General features: G+C 40.0%; 2 protein-coding genes across 2 annotated transcripts; both read left to right on the top strand.

The window, feature by feature from the left end:
• Positions 1-4,625: 4,625 nt before the first annotated feature.
• Positions 4,626-5,702, top strand: LOC136781612 (piggyBac transposable element-derived protein 4-like). Its single transcript, XM_066740507.1, has 3 exons — positions 4,626-4,860; positions 4,992-5,612; positions 5,698-5,702. Exons 1-3 carry the CDS (start codon positions 4,626-4,628, stop codon positions 5,700-5,702), a joined length of 861 nt encoding a protein of 286 aa, XP_066596604.1.
• Positions 5,703-17,764: 12,062 nt separating this feature from the next.
• LOC136781611 (glycine, alanine and asparagine-rich protein-like) lies at positions 17,765-18,202 on the top strand. Its single transcript, XM_066740506.1, has one exon. The coding sequence runs from the start codon at positions 17,765-17,767 to the stop codon at positions 18,200-18,202; it is 438 nt and encodes a 145-aa protein (XP_066596603.1).
• Positions 18,203-21,437: the final 3,235 nt, after the last annotated feature.

Raw genomic sequence — 21,437 nt, 5'->3', positions numbered from 1 at the left:
TCTAATAAGTTAACGGCTGCTTATAAATATTTTATCTTAATACATTCACATTTAGCGTATTCAGCTTTTATCATAGCTGACCGCGAAAAAGACATTTCTTAATTTCCTTCGGCTAGCTCGGCTTCTCTCGTTTAAGCTCGTTGGCTAAACGAGCGAAGAAGGAGTGCGAGAAAGAGAGGTCCGAGAAAAGTATACCGCTCTCTCTCGTACTCGAAATATACCGGAGCTATACGAAGGACAACGAAACATGCACGTACTGCAGTAATGGTATGCGTGCAACGTTCGAGGAGGTAGAAGTGGGGTGCTCTCACCGATGCTTCAGTAGCTCTACGTGTTAGTGAGCCTATGGAGGCAGAGTGGGGAAGCATTTTAGACCCAGTCTGGCTTCACTGGTTTGGGGTGCGATGGGTCCTTATCAAGGACTCACCTAAGTAATTGCGCGACACTAATCTTGCCAGTGAGAGAGTTGCTGCGGGCGTTGGCCACCTAGTGGCCAAGCGCGCAAGTAGTGTCGCTGTCGCGGCCGCGACGCGCCAGGGCTAGAAGACGCGCAAGCGCGCCGCGGAAAGATAAGGACAGCTAGAGCGGCTAGACGCTGTCGGTCTAGCCGTCTACTGTGAGTGCATTAGAGAAAGGGAGATATAGCAGAAATGTGGAATCTACTTCTCAGCATTTCTACTCCTCCCGATCTCGAACATAGACATATGAAATCAAATAAAAAAGTTACAGAAGAAAATGTAAGGGATGACGTGATTTTTTTATCGTTTTCCTTCTAAAATCTCAAATTTCGAGCGTGAAAAAGGACATGGAAAGCATCGCAACTATGCTTAAAAGTGGTTAATGGATCCATACTAAAGAGTTATGAAATGCAATTTCAAAATTTCAAGATGGCATACTCAAGATGGCGGCTCGCAGGTGTAAAAATCATGAAAAACGCAATTTTGTCAAGTTTTTTATACTTTTCTTGCTCAATCATTCAAATATGTTTCAATTCTTGAATTTTTAACATTAGAAAGTAAAATTAGCAATTACAAACATGACGCACAAGTATATATATATTGCAAAAGAGCTCCGAATGAAACTTATACGAGGCATATTTAAGGATTTGTGTGGTCCATATATTTATGTTTTTTATTTTACTTACTTTTTTTGTTATATTATTTCATTTACTTTTACTTCCATTTTTTAAGTTTTTATAAAACAGTTTATAATTATTTTGATTACTTTTAAAAATTTGAAATTATTTTTATACTCGTTTTATATCTGCACCATGAAATGTAAAGAGCAGCTGTTACAGTAATATTTACCCCACAAATAACACTTTCGTGTAAAAAAAACGGCAAGTAATTTTTAATCCTTTCTCTCCACAAAAATTGAAATCCCAATTAAAATCCCCCCCCCCAAAAAAAAACAATTATTGCAGAAAATATACCCTAAAAAAAAACCTCCAAAAATAGTAATTTCAATAAAATATCAACAAAAAAATGTTTACAGATAGTAAATCCCAAACAAACATACCAGGCACGCAAAGGATTGAGATAATTTAATTTATAGACAAGTAATTATATTTATTGCCAATAAAAGTAACAACAAAGAAAGTTATTATAGATAATAAATCTCAAACAAAAATTCCGGCAACACAAAGGTTTAAAATCACTTATAAATTCGACAAGAAATCAATCGGCAACATAAAGCAATGAGATCGCATAAAATAGGCAAGTAAAAAAAGTGAATGAATGATTAATTATTATGTAATTTTTGTATATATACTACTTGCTAGGACGGGCCAAAAAGTGTAGAGCAGCAGATATTTCAAAATACAACTATAACGAAGACTTAAATATAATTTACACTTTTTGGCCCGTTGCGGCAAGTAGTACGTATATAAAACTTATATAATAATTAATTATTCATTCACTTTTTATACTTGACTAATTTATGCGATCTCATTGCTTTATGTTGCCGCTTGATTACTTGTCGAATTTATAAGTGATTTCAATCCTTTGTGTTGCCGGTATTTTTGTTTGAGATTTATTATCTATAATAACTTTCTTTGTTGTTACTTTTATAGGCAATATATATAATTACTTGTCTACTGTAAATTATCTCAATCATTTGCGTGCCTATTATTTTTGTTTGCGATTTACTATCTGTAAACATTTTTTTGTTGATATTTTATTGGAATTACTATTTTTGGAGGTTTTTGTTTAGGGTATATTTTCTTCAATAATTGTTTTTTTGGGGGGGAGGGGGGGGGGATTTTCATTGGGATTACAATTTTTGTGGAGAGAAAGGATTAAAAATTACTTGCCGTGTTTTTTTTAGACGAAAGTGTTTTTTGTGGGTATCTCAAAGCTTTTTGTTAATATTTGGCCCAAAGACATCTTAAGGATATATTTTTTATGGTAATAAAATAAAAAGGAGTGAAACTCGTAGAGAAGGAATATGCTTTGGAATAATAAAATGTTATTAAATGAGAATACTGTAAGAATCCATAGTTAGACACACTATAGTCGGGTATTAGCTATAGTCTAGCGAGAGCTATAGTCGGATTACCTACAGGCTGGTATCCTTATCTCGGCTTACTTATAATTCCTAGTCAGGATGGACAACGCGCAGGCGTTGACGGTTATATATAAGCCGTGTCTGAGAGGGAATTGTCCTCTTCCGTTTATGGTCGTCAGTAATGGCGCTGGCTTGAGCAACACGAGCACTTGTATCGGGTTTGTGAACGTGCTACGTGCGGTGTGGTTTAGCATCGGTTAGAAAAATTAAATACGGCGTTGTGTGTGTAGTCGTACATGGTCTACGGTAAATGCAGAAGTTTAAGTGGTTTAAGGTTGGGAGAGAATAAAGGAATTAGGTAGTGACTTGGACACGTGGTTCTCCACTTATTTATTCCTCGGCAATCCTTACAATATACATTAAAATATATAAATAATAATATTTTTAACAATTATGTTTCTTTATCAACAATGAAAAAGAAATAGTACAATATCTTGGTTAATACATTAAAAAATTAAAACTAAAAAACAATAAAAACTTTATATTAAATCATTTTGAATAGTTTGGTAAAGAAAGATATAATAATTTCCTAAACAAAAAATATTCGTTACGAAAATTCAATTGAAACGGAGCGATATCCAGTGAGAAACAATTTGATAATGATAGAATCTCATTGTGAGAATGATATCATTTTTAAATAGTCGGCTCATTAGATATATTACAGCCGAAGGCGCTATATTTGCAGCTAATGTTAAGTGAAATGGCGCTTTAATGCAGCCGTGGCGCTAATATCATTGAACATGTTATTACGAGCAAGATGTAAGTCAAATAACATAATTCTGAGAGTTTCCGATTTGCAATTGGAATATTCGGAATTAATTTGGGATTAATCTAGTTGCAGAAATGCAGCCTAAACAGAAGGCCTAGCGAAAAAATCACAAGATTCTCATGGTAGAAGGTAAAGTGCCATAATATTTTCCTATAGCACATTTAAGGAACTTTGGGTGAGTAGTTTATATTATGCAGTACATGCCCTCTGGCACAACCGTCTTATCAACTATAAAATAATATGATATGGTAATGTTCATCCTTCCTTAAACATTTATGTACTGTATGAAGTTAATTTGGAGATTATGCAATCATATATTTTTTCTTTCAGTTACAAAATGTTGACTGTATAATAATTTTGAAATGCAAACCATTCTTATTTTTTATTGAAATTAAATAAAACTTATTCAGAAAACATACAAACATATTTTGGTTATGCATGTCTACACAATTTAGTGGATACATTGGCGTGTTTAATATTATCCTTTACTAAGGAGCGAACTCATAAATAGGTAAAACTTGCATGCATGTTAAAATAAATATTTGTATTCCTTTTTTAGTGTTTCTTCGTCTTCAATAAAATAATTTTTTTTCATAAATTACGTAATGCTATACTATTATTTTTTATGATGCCATATAATCGTTTACAAATTCCCCTTTCATATTACACAATTTTAATGTTTTCTACACTAAAGCTGAAGATATTTTTGATGAAGAATAATAGTTATAGCCTTTCTAAACACTCGCCTTTGAAAACCTTATAATTCCAGCATCACTTATCTACACCCAGATTTTAACAGTCTAATCTCATTAATGTTATAGCTGTTACTTATTGTATTTTAAAGTTGCTTTTTATATTCCTCTTTTTTATATTATGAAAAGTAATTAATACACTTTATTTTAATAAATATTTACACAGACATGCCAAATTTCATTTTCCTCACTTTAACCCTTAGTGTGCATATGGGGTCACTTTGACCCCAATTTTGAAATCAAACCTTTATAACTTTAAAGGAAGATGGCGCATGACCTCAAACATATATAAACAATAATTAGTCATCCTACCTCTAACAGTTTGGGTCATAACCAATTGCGAGTTCTTGCTAGTATTAACGTTCGAGCCACATAAATACCTTCTGCTTTAGGTGGGGTTAGATTGACCCCAGTGTGCACGATTTCAGTGTTAAGTGTTTTCGTGATAAGGAAAATTATTCACTTTTATTTTGAAGTAAGTAAAGATAAATGTGTAATATAACGTTTTAATTTTTTTTATCAAACGTATTGCATACAGAATGGCTTATAATTTACGGTCGCGAAGTATTGGAGATTACCTTCAACAAAATGAAGATGAAATCTACGATTTTGGAGATGAATCAAGTGAAGATGAAAACGATAATGTTGAAATGATATCGGAAACTTCATGTGAGGAAAGCGAATTCGAAATAGAGAGCGATACTGAAAATTCGTTGGAACAACATCGTGCTTTACAGTCGCGCGTGAGAGGTAGACCGAGAACAGTATTGAGAGGTAAAAATGAATATAAGTGGACAACGAAACAGAATGAAAGACGTTCGAGTAAAAATATCACATTTACTTTGCGTATTGTTCTGTTTTTTCAATGAAAATTAAATTGTTCGTTTTTTATATTTCTATTTTAGATCGATTTACATCTACGGAGGTTGATATGCCAGCACTAATGAATGAATCTCTACATTGCGACAAAATCTTTCAATTTTGGGAAGTGTTATTCACGACGGAAATGCGCGAATTGATCGTAAAATATACCAACATAAAAATTGAATCAACGAGACGTGACATAACGACAAAAGGCGGTGTTCTTCAAACTTATCATCATTTAACCGATTTGACTGAAATAAACGGTTTCGTAGGATTGCTTTATTATATGGGTATATGGAAGGTCAATCATGTTGCTGTCAAAGAGCTCTGGGCTAATACTGAAGGCTATACTATGTTTCGATCTGCTATGCCTGGTAGACGATTTATTTTTCTTTCGCAATCATTGCGGTTCGATGATAAATCAAAGAGGTCACCAAATAAGTTCGCTTGTATCGAAGACCTATGGAACATGTTTATTGATAAATGTGGAAGGAATTACAAACCACACAAACTCTGCACTGTTGATGAGCAGCTGTTATCGTTTCGAGGAAGGTGTAGTTTTCGAGTATACATAAAAAGTAAACCTGATAGATATGGTCATAAGCTCGTTACTTTGAACGACGCGACCACCTTTTATATGATTAATGCAATTCCCTATACAGGTAAAGTAGTTGTTGAAAAAGGATTATCTATTCCTGAGGATGTTTTTTTGAAAGTTACGACACCAATTCATGGAACTAATCGTAGTGTAACTTGTGATAATTGGTTCACTTCGATTCATTTAATTGAGAAGCATTGGCAGATCCGTATAACATGAAAATTACAGGCACAATCAGAAGTAATAAACGCGAGATACCATTAGAAATGAGAATAGCAGGAGAAGAGGGAACTGCAAAATATGCTTTCCATGATAATATTGCTTTACTGTCATGGACACCACGAAAGAAGAAAGTTGTACTAGTAGCATCTTCATTCATTAATTCGACAGAAAATGCAACAGAGTCGAAAAAACCTCTCATTATAAGTCATTACAATAGTACAAAAGGTGGTACTGACGTTTTTGACAAATTATGTCACTCCTACACTGTTACGCGTGGTACAAAACGATGGCCAGTGCGATATTTTTTTTTGGGATGTTGGATCAGGCAGCGGTAAATAGCAGAATACTCCATACTTGTCGTCAAATGAATGATCCGGAAAATGTAGGAGAGAGATTGTCTGGAAGGGAAAGCCAAAAGAAGATTGCAATGTACTTGCTAAAACCATTACTCCATCGCCGACTTGCTGAAACGTCCTGTTTGAAAATAGGAATAAAGAAAAGCATTGAAACAATTTTAGGTATAGAGTTACTGCCTACTGAAGAATCACGTCCAAAGTTTGAAAAAAGAGTTAGATGTTCAATGTGCAGTCGCAAAGAAGATCAAAGAACAAACGCAAAATGTCCATCCTGCGGACGGCCGATGTGTGACAACCACAGAGTCTATTTATGCACAGATTGTGCTTGTGTTGACTAAATATACTAATAACTATAATTTTATAATTATATTATTATTTTTAGTTATTGTGTACAAGAATATTTCATATCGTTTACTACAGTACCATTATTTTCACTTTTTCATACAACTTAAAAATGTTTAACTATTGATTCGTAAATAAATATATTTTTTGAAATCCTTAAGAAATTTCATATTTTTTTCTTAAACTACGTGGATTACTCTACTAAATCCATAAATGATTGTTCCGGATATTAATGCATGTAAATTTTACACCCTTTTTTACAATTAAAAACGATAATTTAAACAATTTCTCCTCTTAATATATTTTTGACTAATATTTCATTTATTTTTTAGATTTTTATTTAAAATCGTGAAAATTTAATAGATTTCCAATAGAAAACATTAAGCTTTTTCATACCAAAAACGTACAGTTGCGAAGATACTCTGAGTTTATGTCGTATGGGGTCAGATTGACCCCATATGCATTAATTGATTCATTAAACAGGGGTGCACACTAAGGGTTAAAAATGGTCGGAGATGATTCTTGTAGATCTTATTGTGTTGTAAACGAACCTGATTTTGAAATTGCTCCAGTACGTCAGATTTTTTTTTAATTTTTGGCTTAAATAGTACAAAATGGCTTTTTTCGCCATTTTCATTATTTTACTTCAGAGAACGAATTTTGTTTAAATTCCACAATTAAACCATATAGTATTATTCGTTAGCTTTAAAATCCATTTTCAAAACTTATTATACTAGCAGGATGCGATGCAATAGTGGTAATTTACAAAAAGAAAATTTGTTCTCTAAAATAAAAATCATAAACTGAGGAAAACAGCCGTTTTTCAGCCATTTAACTGATATTTCAAAACACCTGATGTGGTAGAGAAATTTCAAAGCCACATTCATATTCAGTAAAAAAAATGCAAGAATTACCCCCCCCCCCCCTTTCCCATCCATTCTTGAAACTGAGAAAATTGAATTTTCCAGGTCTGTGTCATTGTTGAAGATATAAAGTCGTAGCAAACTATACATATTACAATAATAACATAGCTACCACACATGCTACCATAGGAGTTGTTGAATTGTTCTCATCTTTTAACACCGTTCAGAAAATACTTGTGAAATTTCCTTTATGGCTGCTGGTAAAAATTCCTCCATTTCCTTATATCATTCTTCTATGACAATTCCAAATATTTTCTTCTTTTATATATAAGTTGAACTTCCTGTAATGATTAAACACGGTATGAGGATCTTAATTGCAGCTTCGAAACTCGACATATAATGATAATATGAAAAATACATTAGAATATTACAAATAATATCAAATCAACAGACCTATTAAAGACACACTATCAAGTAACACGGTAGTGTTACGCGGCAAGTAATTAAAAGACAGCGTGACACTACCTACTTTTACGCCAAGATTGAACCAAACTATACCTATGGATATTTCCGATTGATATATCTGGTAATTGTTTTAATTAATCAAATCTAATAAATTTTTCATATTACAATGTCGATATAAGCTTTCCAACAAGACCACAAACATTCAAATCGGTTCGCATATTGTAGAGATATTAATATTTGTATTTTTGAAGTGCCTTTTTCCATCAATTTCTTCCGACCGAAAACTTTCTTCCGACCGAGGTATAGTGTCTGCATCGGATCTCTCACTCTTTCACGTTACAGATCCATCTACTGTATCTTCTATCCTTTATTAGCTGTGATCTTGGCTGCGTTCATTTATTAACTGCAAGTGCTGAAACTCTATAATGTATGTAACGTAAACTATAGGTTTTCAATACTGACAGTACATAAATGAACACAGCCGCAGAATTATATTCTCAAACGTTGCAATTGATGACAATACATATAGTGGCTATTCTTATATTTTAATAAAATGAATATGCAATACGTTTAACTAGTTACGGAAACTGTTGGCTCATGTAATAAAATGAAAGTGAGATACGTTAAATTAGAGTTTTGTGACCTGCAGGTAGTGGAATAGTGGAATAAATATTAATAACACATTTTCTGTACATAACCTCTCGTATTATTATTATATTTTTATAAAATGCTTAACAGTCAACATATTGTTCAATAAAGCAACAGTAAGCATTAGATGAAAAAAAAAGTAGTGGAAGTAATCATTTGGATCTAGCAGCTAAATATTTTGAGTCTGAGCCATATGTGAATATTTCAGAATTTATTCAATTAGATGATGCTATGGAGGATAATGAATTGGGAGTTGTACCAAACGAAGGCCTTGTATTTAGTATGGAGTAAGATATATAAAATTCAAAGATAAAGATATTAAAATTTATAAATACATATTGAAGTTTTTAGAGCTATATTTTGTTGTATTAATTTCAGATATATGGTGGAGAATTCTGTTTGGTATACGATGATACATGGTGCCTATTCTTGTAGTCTAATAAAATAAAAATGAGATAAGCTCAATTAGTTACGGGAACTACAGGTAGTGGAAATGTAAGTATTATCACAATTTCTGCTCATAACCTTGAATTATTATTACATATTTATGAATGATAGGCAGTCAATATATTGTTAAATACAAGAACAACAAGCATTGGATGAGATAAGAGTAGTGGAAGTAATCAATTTGGATCTAGCAGCTGAATATTTTGAGTCTGTGCCATATATGGATATTACAGAATTTATTCAATTAAACGATGCTATGGAGGATGATGAATTAGGAGTTGGACTAAACGAAGGCCTTGTATTTAGCATGGAGCAAGATATATAAAATTCAGAGACAAAGATGTTAAAATATAAATACATACTTAAGTTTTTAAAGATATATTTTGTTGTATTAATTGCAGATATTTGGTGGAGAATAATGTTTAACTGGATGAAATATTAGGAGATATAGATAATGGCTGCAGGATCTTTGATAGTCCAGGTCAAATTGAACTGCACACACAAATGACAGTCATACGCCAATCGATTAACATGCTGCAAAATCTAAATTTTTATATATGTGGTGTATTTTTAAAAGATAATCTATTTATGATGGAGCTGTGTTTTTATCTGGCACTATGGCTGATCTTAGTGTTATGATAAATCTTAAAATACCTCATGTAAGAATTAAAGCAAAGTAGATTTATTATCAAAGAATGCAAGAAAAATGTATGGTTACTTAGAGCCTAATCCATATTGTTTATTTGCAGATATGACCAATGAATCTTGGAATGTAAAATATTTTTTGAAGTTGACAGAAGCTTTTGTTAGGCTGTTTGAGGATTAGAGCCTGGTTCGTTTTTATCGATTAAATGTCAAAGAGGAGGAATGTATAGCAGATATTAAACTTACAACAGTCGACATTATACAATATGGAGGAGATGCAGATGTTAAAACACAAGACTTTGATGAACCTAATTAAAATGAGTGATAGTGCAAATTTTATAAATTTTAAGTAACATTTTAAACAGTTTAATTATGCATTTTTTGATATTATTCAGACAAACTTGGAGACTAAAGCTAAATTATATAAAGAGCAAACTTAAAATTAATTGAAGCTCTCATGGTAAATTATGTAAATTTATTTTTACATAAACTTATCTTGCATGACAAAAAAGTGTTCAATTGATTTACCTAATTAATCTTTTTCACAATAATAGATTAAATGCTAAAATTGCATTGAGCTATATAGTTCAGTATGAAATTCTTATAACAAAATTTTTTAACCTTATTGGGCTTCAGGAGAACTACAACGAATAGATTAACAATGAGTACAAATCATTGTTATAGCAAAACTAAATATTTAAAGCTTAATGAGAATTAGTAGAAAATTTTTTAAATGTACCTAAAATGGCCACTCATGAAAATCTGATAAAAATACATATTTTTCTTAAATATAACCGCATGGAGGTACAAAGTACCTGGAGAGAGCATAAGTTTACGGGGTTGCCAGGTAAAAGGTGAGAGGAAAGAAGACTGGCTACCATTTTAGTACCTGTAGAATTGTAGATATATATATTATTATATATATGTCATATTGTTAATCTAGAATATCGTGAACTAAGATAAATTAATAATACGGAGTGAACGTAGATGATTGGTAAATGGCGGGAAATAGGAATATTTACCTAATGCAAACTGATGCAACCTGTCCATTGAACTCATTAGAATGTAGTGTAATCTATAATGGGCTATTACCGTTATTATATAAACCTATTAAGGTATTTAAAGTATAATACTTTAAATAAATTAAAAAGAAAAAAACAATAATTTATATAAAAATACGTTATGGAAAATATTGCACATTCAAATTAGCACAAGAAGTTTATAAAAGTTTGATTGAATTTAATAATTGCATATAGAATAAATAAAAAGATATTAATGAAATTGCTCTCTCCAGGTATTTTATACTGCCATGTTATTTGTACATCAACACAGTAACAATAAAGTAAAAGTGTTAGGCTGTAGTATACACATACTAAGTCCATACTGCATACTACGAAAAATATCCGTCAAAAATAAAGAAATTTATTATTAGAAAGTGTTGATGGCATGAATGCATCATATATCATCTAGACTCTACCAGAACTATATCCATTACCTTAATGTTACTGTATTGGTATAAATGGAGAAAATACTTGAATTTCAAAATACTTTTTCAATGAAACAATAAATAATCATAAAAAGTTTTGCTTTTAATATTAAATTTTTCATTAACTTACACAGAATCTCGGAGAATCATAATGTCAATAGTGTATTCTTATCCATCTATGAATTTATTAATCTTAAATCTAAACATTACTACGGTAGAAATAATTTAATGTAAGCTTGCGTTACTGTATAATTTATGCTTTGAATTTTGTAAAAAGTGAATGCTTGTTTGCTGTTGAAGAGACAGAAGATTTGTTATATTCATAATAAACGGCATAATCAGCTCCGGAAATTGATGTCATATTACCAGCTTTCCGTATAATCTAAAATGCATAAACGGTAATGTAATATATGAAATAAATATCCTATATTGAAATATAAATCAATAAATATCAAGTAAAACGGTAGTGTTACGCGGCAAGTAATTTAAAGAGCCGCGCGACACTACCTACTTTTACGCCAAGTTTTGACTCACGATTTTTCCGATGGATATATTTTCCGATCGGTTCATGTAATGAAAATTTTGATGAAACTTTTGTAATATAATGTTTATATAAGCTTTTGAATGAGACCGCAAACGTTTAAATCGGTTCACGCAATGCTGAGATCTCACGATTACGTTCCACTAATAGCTCAAATCATTTCATTTAGCGTTTCTTCTCTTCCCGACCAAGATTTTGGTGTCTCCATCGGACCTCTCACTCTTACACGTTTAAGCGTTATCTTCTGTCCTTTACTTTTGCTCTTTCGAATGTGTTGGTGCTATAGGTGTGAAACTGATTCCAATATGACCGCAACGCAGGCGCGACGTATATGTAGTATCCATCGAAGTGTTCGTTTTGTTAGTATGATTCGCACGTGAGTTTTCCACGTGAATTCATAGTTAAAATTTGGATGCATCAATTATATGGCAGTGATCCAGAAATCAATTAGATAAGTATTGTTTGTTAGAACAAATATTTAAATATTTGAGCAATGGTACTTTGTGGTTTCTTTGTTTTATAGGTTACAGGAAATAGAGTGACAAATAGAAAACCATGTGTTTATAAACGCTCATCACATTCCAATTAATAAAGTAATTGGTAACAATATGATGCCAAAACAAGGAAAATAGTTGTGGTATAGCTTATAACCCTTAATACGCAGATTATTTAGGTTAGTTTCAATGCATTTTAAAGAACAAATTAAAAGTTAAATAACATTTTTCAATATCTGATTTTTATTTACTCAGTTTTAATATTAAATGTGTTTATCAATATAATTATAATAGTATGTGTTTTCAAAATTACAGATTGTGTTAGCAAAATGCAGAAAGCAGATGAACGAATGGCAGATTGAACAGCTTACATACACTGCAGGCCAAAAGTTTAGGACCACCCGACAAAATTGTCAGAATGACATGCTCTTCTTTATGTGCGAGTGGTTTAGCAGCCTTAGGAGTTAAAAGAAATTTAAAGATATCGTTGGAAAGCTTATAAAATTCCGCGTCCGACCATAATGATTTGATCTAAAAAAATCCAATAGATGCCCATATTATAGAAGAGAGATATCATACAATTTTTTATGTCTCTTTATATATGGATATCCAATTTCAATGACTTGCACCGGTTATAGTAATCGTCTTACGAAGTTGAAACTTAAGTATGTGAAAGCTTGAAACTTAAACTTTCATTTAAGACCAAAAACATATATGAATTGTTATTTAATCCGCAGTTATTTGAAAATTAGTCGAGCAGTACGCGACCATCATTTTATCCGCAAAACATTTGCTCGCTAAGCTCTTGAAAAAAATTCAGGTCGGTATAAATTATAGGTGCCAAACGGGTGCCACTTTTAATTTTGTTATTTTGATTATTAATAATACTACGTGTTCCAATTCAATCAATAAAAGTATAAATATTTTAACTGTATTAAAGCATTGTATTGATTTATTTGAAACCGTAGAAAAGTTGTTAATCAAATGAAAGAATAGTTAAACGTGGTTCCCCTTTTTCGCACCCATAATTTATACAGACCTAAATTTGCTTCAAGAGCTTAGCGAGCAAATGTTTTACGGAAAAAATGTTGGCCGAACACTGCTTCATTAATTATTAAATAACTGCGGACCTAGTAAGAATTTATAAACGTTTTTGAACTTGAATGAAAGCTAAAGATTCAAGCTTTCACCTACTTGAATTTCAAATGCCTCAGACAATTAATATGAGCGGTGCAAAGAATTGAAATTTGATATCCATAAATAAAGAGACGTCAAAAATGTTGTCATGTTCCTCTCCTTCAACACAGGCACCCATTAGATTTTTTCAGGTCAAATGAATGTAGTAGGACGCGGAATTTAATAAGCTTCACGACGATATGTTTAAATTTGTTCTACCTCTTAGGGTTGCCAAACTACACGCACTTAAAAGAGAGACTGTCTTTTTGACAATTTTACAAAGTGGTCCTAAACTTTTGTTCTGCAGTGTATATAAAGGTATGCAGAAACAAGAATTAAACACACATTGATCTTTTGTGACTAATTTTAATGAGGTTAGAAGGTTGTATTAATAAATATATCTTCTTTCATCATTTAAATTTGCCATAACTTGGTTTGTACGTATTTTTAAAAATTGAATCTAGATATTTTTATATATTTATATACGCAGTTACATACCAGCATATACTTTAAACTTACTCGATTTAGATCAGATATAATGGATTACGATGGACAAATTAGAAGGTAAATAACATTTAACAATTAATATTTAGATTTAATTCAGTCTTAGTCTTTCTGTTATATATGATAGTGAATATTAATATTGTTTCCTAAATAGCAGATTGTTTTGGAAATATGCAGGAAATAGCTGGAATAATCGAAGATCGATGAGAATGATATATATTGTAACGTGCTGGAAACCCGTTACAGAAAAATGCTTATTGTTAGCTCTTCTTCGGTCTCCCCCTTAGTGCCTCCCGTCCCCTTGAGTATGTTTGTGAGTGAGTGAGTGAGCATAGATGAACCTTCCGTGTGATGGTAATGTAGTTACCCGCTGAAGGGATATTGTAATTGCCATCCACGGAAGGAGAGTAAATGTTTTTAGGACATGGTATGAGTGCGGATTGAGCGAATGTCAGTAGGTTGTATATTATTTAGGATTAAATATTGTATTTCTAATGGTAAATATTATTCGTAGTTTATAAGACCGATTCCCTGCTCCAACATGAGCTAGAAAACTGTTATTGCCCTATCCTTTACGCTCCCATGCCCGAATGCCTATAATGCCCTCTCTCTCTAACCTTCCTGCCGAGCGCGGTTGTTTACGCGACGCTCCTACCATCCCCTTACCCAGTCTCCCCGCCGAGCGCCTCATCGGTTCCTTCCCGTTACCGCGCCGCGCCTCGAGCGCCAGGCAGCGAGTCCCCGTCCCCTCCCCTTACCGCGCTGACGCCTCGCGCGCCTAGCTGCGTTCTCCCCGGCCTGCGCCACTACCGGTCCATCGTTGCCGACCCCGCACCGCATCGCCCCGCTGCCGAACCACGAAGCCATAGTGTCGTCTGCTGCTAAGGACGACCACGCAGGATTCTAGCGCAGGAGCTAGTCAGCCAGCTAACCCGCGAAGCATAGGAGTAATCAGCCGGAACGGCGAGAATTATGGATCGCGGATCCATACCTAATCAATGATTGGTCCCTGGGTCCCGATCGTAACTATGCCCAATATGACACCCCGGAATGAGGGAAATGATTGAGAGGACGGAGGAATATCCGTCAAATTGGGCCAGATCTTGTTCTACAATCAGAGCATCAATACGTGGTTTAAGTAGAGAGCTGGATCGTCGCCGCAATTATTGAAATTCGGTGTAATTCAATATTGCGGGCCCCAGCCATCGATTCATTGAAGTTTGACGTGGAGTTCTCGTGGCGGACGTCGTGGGATCGCTGGATTTCATCGTTGGAGCCGCCGGAGAATTTTCCCTCTCCCCGTTCCCTTCCCCTTTTCGCCTCCCATAGTTTTCCCTTTAATTAGTGTTTAATGAAATCATTGTGCGCGTATAATAAGTGTGCCAGGACATCGCGGGAGGCCTCTCCCCCCGAGATTTTTTAGTGTGTAATAAAGATTGTGTCCTCGCAGTTTGATCGTGTTGTATTAATTATTTTTTAACCCGGAATTCCTTTTCCGCGAGTTACAATATATATATATATATATATATATATATTGTAACCGGGGTGTCACAAATAATCCGAAACACTCAAATATTGTCTGTGGAAACCACTTTATTCCACGAAATCTCAAGGAGGGGGCCTCCCGCGATGCTCACGCACACTTATTATACGCGTATACACTGTTTTTTCGGGTTCTCACTCGGGGAATGCGGGGAGGGAATTATTCGGTGGCGGACGAAAAAGAAAGGGGGAAAAGGGGTGAGCAGGGGTATACGAGGAAAGAACTTGAGGGAACACGGCAGCGACCACTCCGACCACGATCTCCTAACTCCACAAATCCCACGTCGGGACCACTCAATAATCCGAAGAAGGGGCCCGTATTTAAAAGACGAAGCTCCTTTCAAAATACGGCGACGACCCTTCTGTTTCTCTTACACAATAAATGAGAGAGAGCTCGGCGCGGCGAACAGTCCTAACTCTAGAACAGAAGTGGCCCGGTCCTTGGTTCTTCGTTCGTCCTGGGCCCCGGGTCCTTTTCCTAATTCCTAGGATTTCATTATTCCTCAGGGCAACAGCGCATGCTCTCGATCTATCAGTCAATTATCACCTATCAAATTGACTGGGATCCGCATTCGCACTGTTCCCTGGGTTTCGTAGCGTCTCGGCTATCCGTGTCGTCTGCTTCGTAGCTTGGAGAGGTCCGGGCGGGGCTCTGCGGTGCGGGGTCGGCGAGTAGTGGTCGGGGAGTCGGGCGGTCGGGGAAGCGGTAGCCGTGGCGCGGGGATGGCGCGGGCACGGGAGATCGCAGCTCGGCGCGCTAGCGGCGCGGCGCGGTAGAGGAAAGGAATGGGTGGGGCGCTCAGCGGGGACTTGCGGTGAGGGGACGGTAGGAGCGTCGCGTAAACAGTCGCGCTCAGCGGGAAGGTTAGAGTAAGAGGGAATCATAAGCGTTTGGGCATGGGAGCGTAGAGGATAGGAGAACAACAGTTTTCAAGCTCATGTTGGAGCAGAGGAGACTTATGAGTACTAGTTTTAGCCTGAAATAAAATATTCTTAATTTCTATCATCTTATTTACACCTAATCCTACAAACATTCGCCCAATTCCCAATCATACCATTTCCTAAAAACATCTACTTTCCTTCCGTGGTCGACACTTACAATATTCCTACATCGGAAAACTACATCGTCGCTCCACGGAAGGTTCATCAGGCTACACACACACATACACATTCATACCGGGGGGATCGCAGGAGGCGCTAAGGGGGACAGGAGAAACTAAAAGACCTATGCATTTCTGTAACGTGTATTCTACCACGTTACAACTCCTCCCCACTTAGCTCGGACCTCGGGGGGGGGGGGGCAATCGGCTTGACACTTATCTAAGCTATACTTAACTATTCTTATTCTAGTGAGGCATCGACGAGAGGGATCCCCTTAGACAATTTTCTTAATTTTCTATAAAAACCCCTACTATAGGGTGCGAGCGGGGGGGGGGGGACAATGTACAGGGGGCAATATACTTAGAACTACTATATACAAGGTGGTTTTCTGGAGGCCGTAGCCTCTGATTCTATACAATCTTATTTTTATGGCGTCTTACGCCTTTACTTGTTCTTGGACTCTAGCGCCGCGGCGCTAGGTCCAGGCTGCCGAGACCGAGTAGCCAATTATATAAAATTTTTTAAGGGTCCTATTGAACAGAAGGGAGAATCAGTGGGGTCGTCCACCGATCCAATACTTAAAGATAGTATCCTGTGATACTAAAGAATAAAATTAATACAGGGGCCACGACTTAGGGGACGGGAGGGGCGAATCCATGCCCGGCGCGGGAACCGACGAGTGCTAGTTCGCGAAAGAGACAAAACCGATTGCTGCAACCCAGACGCTGGTCGCGCAACTCCAACCACCGCACGCTCACTCACAACAAGAAAATGAAAAAAGAATTAAATGTTTGGATCTTACCTGGACAGCGTGGCCGGCGATGAGCTTCTGGATGGAGGAGTGGGAGGCATGCATGGAACCGGGGGGCGTTGCCCCAACCGGGATATCACTCCTATTAATTAATTGGCTTGTCCAAAGCCGCAACAGCTCGAATCGGGGAAAAGGGGGGTGGACATTCGCGAACTAGAATCTATATATGGATGGGACAGGCGCTAATTTACGGAATTTATTGCGACGGACGGTACGAGAATTCTAGCCCCCGGAGGAGATTACTAAGCCGCGGCTCGATGCTTCTTTTCCCGGGCGACCTTCGAGGCCGATCATACACGATACATCCCGCTATAAGCGCCTTATTGTCCTCATCCTCATCTGGAATTTACTAAAGATCATGGTTCTAACGCCGGTGGCGTAATCTGGGCCGATTGGCGGGGTCGTCGGGAAGGGCCTGGGTTTGGGGCAGACGGGGTAGACGTGGCAGGGAGGGCGAGGACGTTACGGGGCGATCGGGGCAACTAGGGGCAGCGGGGAATAACGGGGAGTGCAGGGGGACAGACACAGATAGGACAGACAACACTTAAGGTGGGGGGGCTAGCGGGGACGACAATGAGGGCAGGTGTGGGTGGACACCCCCTCCCAGCCACACCGGTGGCAGAAGAGGATGCGGTTGGGGAGCGGGCACTCTTGGAAGGTATGCCCGCTTCCCCCGCAAGCCCAACACCCCGGCTGATGCGGCCGGCGGGAAGGGGTGCGTCCAGCCACCACGCTGCTATAGGACGGGGAGGGACGGGGAGCGGGAGCGGGAAGGGAATGGACGGGAGGGGATCGGGGGGAAGGGTAGGTGGTGGAGGAGGATGGGACGGCTTGAAGGGACAGGAGGGGAGTCATGGGACCACGGGGAGGGCTTGGCTGGGACAGTGGGGAAGGAACGGGGATGTTGAGGGACATGAGGGGAGGGATCAGGGAAGGGGCAGGGACAAGGCGGCGAGGGGAGGCTCGGAGGGGCATGGGAGGACGGACGGGGGCGGTGGAAGGAAGGAATAGGGGACGGGGAGACATGGAGGCAGCGGGCGGGCGGAGGAGAGAACCCGTGGGGACGGGAGGAGAAAGGGGGGTCGAGGGACGGAACGGGGGAATGGGCGGACGGGAAGACGGGGGACCCGCATGACGGGGAAGGGAGGATGGGATATGACGGGGTGACGGAGGCAATTCGGGGAACAGGGAACGGCGGGAGGGACGGTGGAAGCTGGTGGAGGGTGTAGGGGGAGGGGGATTCAGGGAGGCGACGGGGGCAATCGGGGCGGCAGGAGCGACGAGGTCGGCGGCCCCCAATTCAAGATGTCGGGGTCGGCGCGGAGGGGCCAGCGCCCCCAGGGATTTTTCAATCTCCCGGACTGCGGTCCGGGCCTCCCTCCATTCCTCCGCGGTGGGGCGCCGGTAACTCCGCGGCTTAGCCGCCTCCCGCATCGACTGGTGGAGCTTCCGGCGAAGCTCCTCCGTGATCGGCGGGAGGGGCTGGAGACCGCCGGCCTCGACACCGGAGTCCGCGGGGGGGCTGAAAATATCGGGGGTAGGCTCGAAGGGGGCGTAGGGGCTAAAGGGGGTCGGGGGCGATGCGGTCGGGGACTTGGGTGGGCTCCCGGGCGGAGCGCGACCCTCCCGGCCCAGCATCCTCCTTGGTCCGGCTCGTTGGTGCGGTAACATCCTGAAACGGGGCAAAAGACAAGTTAGTATTAGTTTTCTCCGGGGGGGGGGGGGTGATAGACAGGGCAGGTCGTTCGTGGCTGGGGGCATCGTGGCAGGGCGATCAGGGGTGCGTTCAGCACGGGTTCATCGGGGTTCACCGGGCGGCGGGGCAGTTACTGTAGTTCTAGTGGTACGAGCGACAATACTAGAAGAGAATAATTGCTGCTGCCAGTTGGATGATCATCGACGTTTCGGACCAGCCTGGGCGAGTCGGAGTCGGGGGTTTCTTAGGGATGGCTGGGAAGGGACTCGGGGTCGTAAATGAATCGGTGATCGGGGAGGAATAGGAGGTAGCGGGGGAGAAGATCGGGGCGGTATAGGCGGGGGACTTCGGGGCGGTATGGGGGGAGGACGTTGAGGCGGCTCGGGCACCGGCGAGGGCTCCCTACTGGAGCGCAGTCCTGCCGGTCTCGTTCTTTTCCTGCGCTGAATCTTCGGTCCGGTGGTTGGTACTGGGGGAGAGACGGAGGTGGGCGATTCGGTCGGGGTGGGTGAGTCGGGGGAAGCTGCGTGGTAGGGTTTCAAATCCTTGACATGGACTCGCGGTACTAGAGTACCATCTTCACCCTTAAGTTGGTACACGGCGGGGGATAGGGCTGTCTCCACGGTATAGGGACCGATAAATTTAGGGGCGAGTTTGGAGGTGAACCCCTGGGTGCCGGACGAGAGTACATAGTACTTCCGCAAGACTTGGTCGCCCACCTGGAATGTGACGTCCCGTCGTCCTTCGTTGTATCGGGCAGCTTGGCGTAGAGTGGCCTCACCGAGGTTTTTCTTGACCAAGTCCCGCAAGTGTCCTAAATTACGCACTCTGTCGGCCCAGGTTACCGTGTCTCGGGGCTCGTACGTGTACGGGGAGGGCTCTTTCATTAGGGTTTTAATCGGGAGGGGGTGGCGGCCGAAATTGAGGAAAGCGGGGGAGAATTGGGTGGAGCTCTGGGTGGACGTGTTTAACGCGAACTGGAGGGCTTCTAATTTTTTGTCCCATTCCCTGTGATCTCCGTCGACGTACATCGCGAGCATGGTTTTAAGGGTACGGTTAACGCGCTCGACGGGGTTGGATTGGGCATGGTAGGGGGGGGGGTGGTGATCTGGGTTATTCCGTACGCTTCCGTTAGAGCCTTGATGTCCTTGTTCACGAATTCCGTGCCGTTATCTGTAAGGAAAAACGTCGGACAACCCCAGCGATGAACGATAAGAGAGGAGAGGGCCGAGGCAATGGATTTCTCGTCCGCCTTCCGCAGAGCTTTCAATTCGACGTACTTTGTGAAATTGTCCTGAAAGACCAACAGATATTTGTTTTGATTCTTACTCTGCGGAAGGGGCCCCATTATATCGGCAGCTACCAACGTCCATGGTTCCTCCACTACTCGTTCACGCATCAATTCCGGAGGGCCTTGGGTGGAATGTTTGTGGGTTTGGCAAGGGCGGCAGGTCCGAATATACTTCACGACTGAGTGGTATATTCCGGGCCAGTAAAAACTTTGCGCAAGGCGGGCATAGGTCTTCTCTATTCCTAAGTGGCCTGACTGGGGAGGATCGTGTGCATCGCTGAGGGCTCTGGGGCGGCTTTCGGGGGGCAAAACTAATTTCCACGCATTCGTGTCTTCTAAGGCGGGTTCGATTAGGGGGTTAGGCCGATGATAATATAGTTTATCTTCATTGACTCGCCAGTCGGGGTATTTCCAAGGGGCTTCGCGGACGTTTTTTAATCGGGTGAGGTACCAATTGTTTTGGGAGGATCCGATAGTGGCAAGGGCAGTGGTCAGGGAGGGGTACATACGGGACAGGGCATCGGGGACGACGTTAGCTGAGCCTTTGCGGTGTTCAATGGTCATGTCAAAGGATTGCAAAGCCAGCGCCCAGCGGGCGAGCCTTCCGGTGGGATCGCGCAGCCTCTGCAACCACCGCAGGCTACTGTGATCAGTTATTACGCGGAAAGCCGTACCCTCGATGTATGGACGGAACTTTTTTACGGCCCACAAGACCGCCAAACACTCTTTTTCCGTGGTCGAATAGTTCCTTTCTGCGGGGGTTAGCACTCGGCTCGCGAACACCACCGGAAGCTCCGCTCCCTGGCTTACTTGGGTTAGGACCGCACCGATCGCAGAGTTGCTGGCATCGGTCTGGAGGATGAAGGGTTGGGAAAAGTCGGGGCGAAGGAGAACGGGGGTGGAGGACAGGGCGGACTTCAGGGATTCAAAGGCAGTCTGTTGGTCCTTCTCCCACTGCCAAGGGGCATCCTTCTTCAATAATTGGGTCAGGGGGACCTTGAATTCGGAGAATTTGTCGATAAATCGGGCGTACTAGCCCACCATTCCTAGGAAGCGTTGTAATTCTTTGACAGTTCTCGGGGCAGGGTACTTAAGAATCGGGGCAGTCTTTTCCGGGTCCACTCTCAAGCCGTCTTTGTCGATTATATATCCCAGGTAGCATACCTGCTGGCAGCACAATTCGCTCTTCTCTGGGTTTACTGTGAGATTCGCGGCCTTCAATGCCTTCAACACGGCTTCCACGTATTTTGCGTGATCTT

This window comes from Prorops nasuta, unplaced genomic scaffold (assembly GCF_024137725.1).
Source record: "Prorops nasuta isolate Cenicafe-Biocafe unplaced genomic scaffold, Cenicafe_Pnas_1.2 PNAS00023, whole genome shotgun sequence".
Lineage (NCBI taxonomy): Eukaryota > Metazoa > Arthropoda > Insecta > Hymenoptera > Bethylidae > Prorops > Prorops nasuta.
The sequence above is the reverse complement of the archived record's forward strand: the minus strand, read 5'-3'. Positions and strand labels throughout refer to the sequence as shown.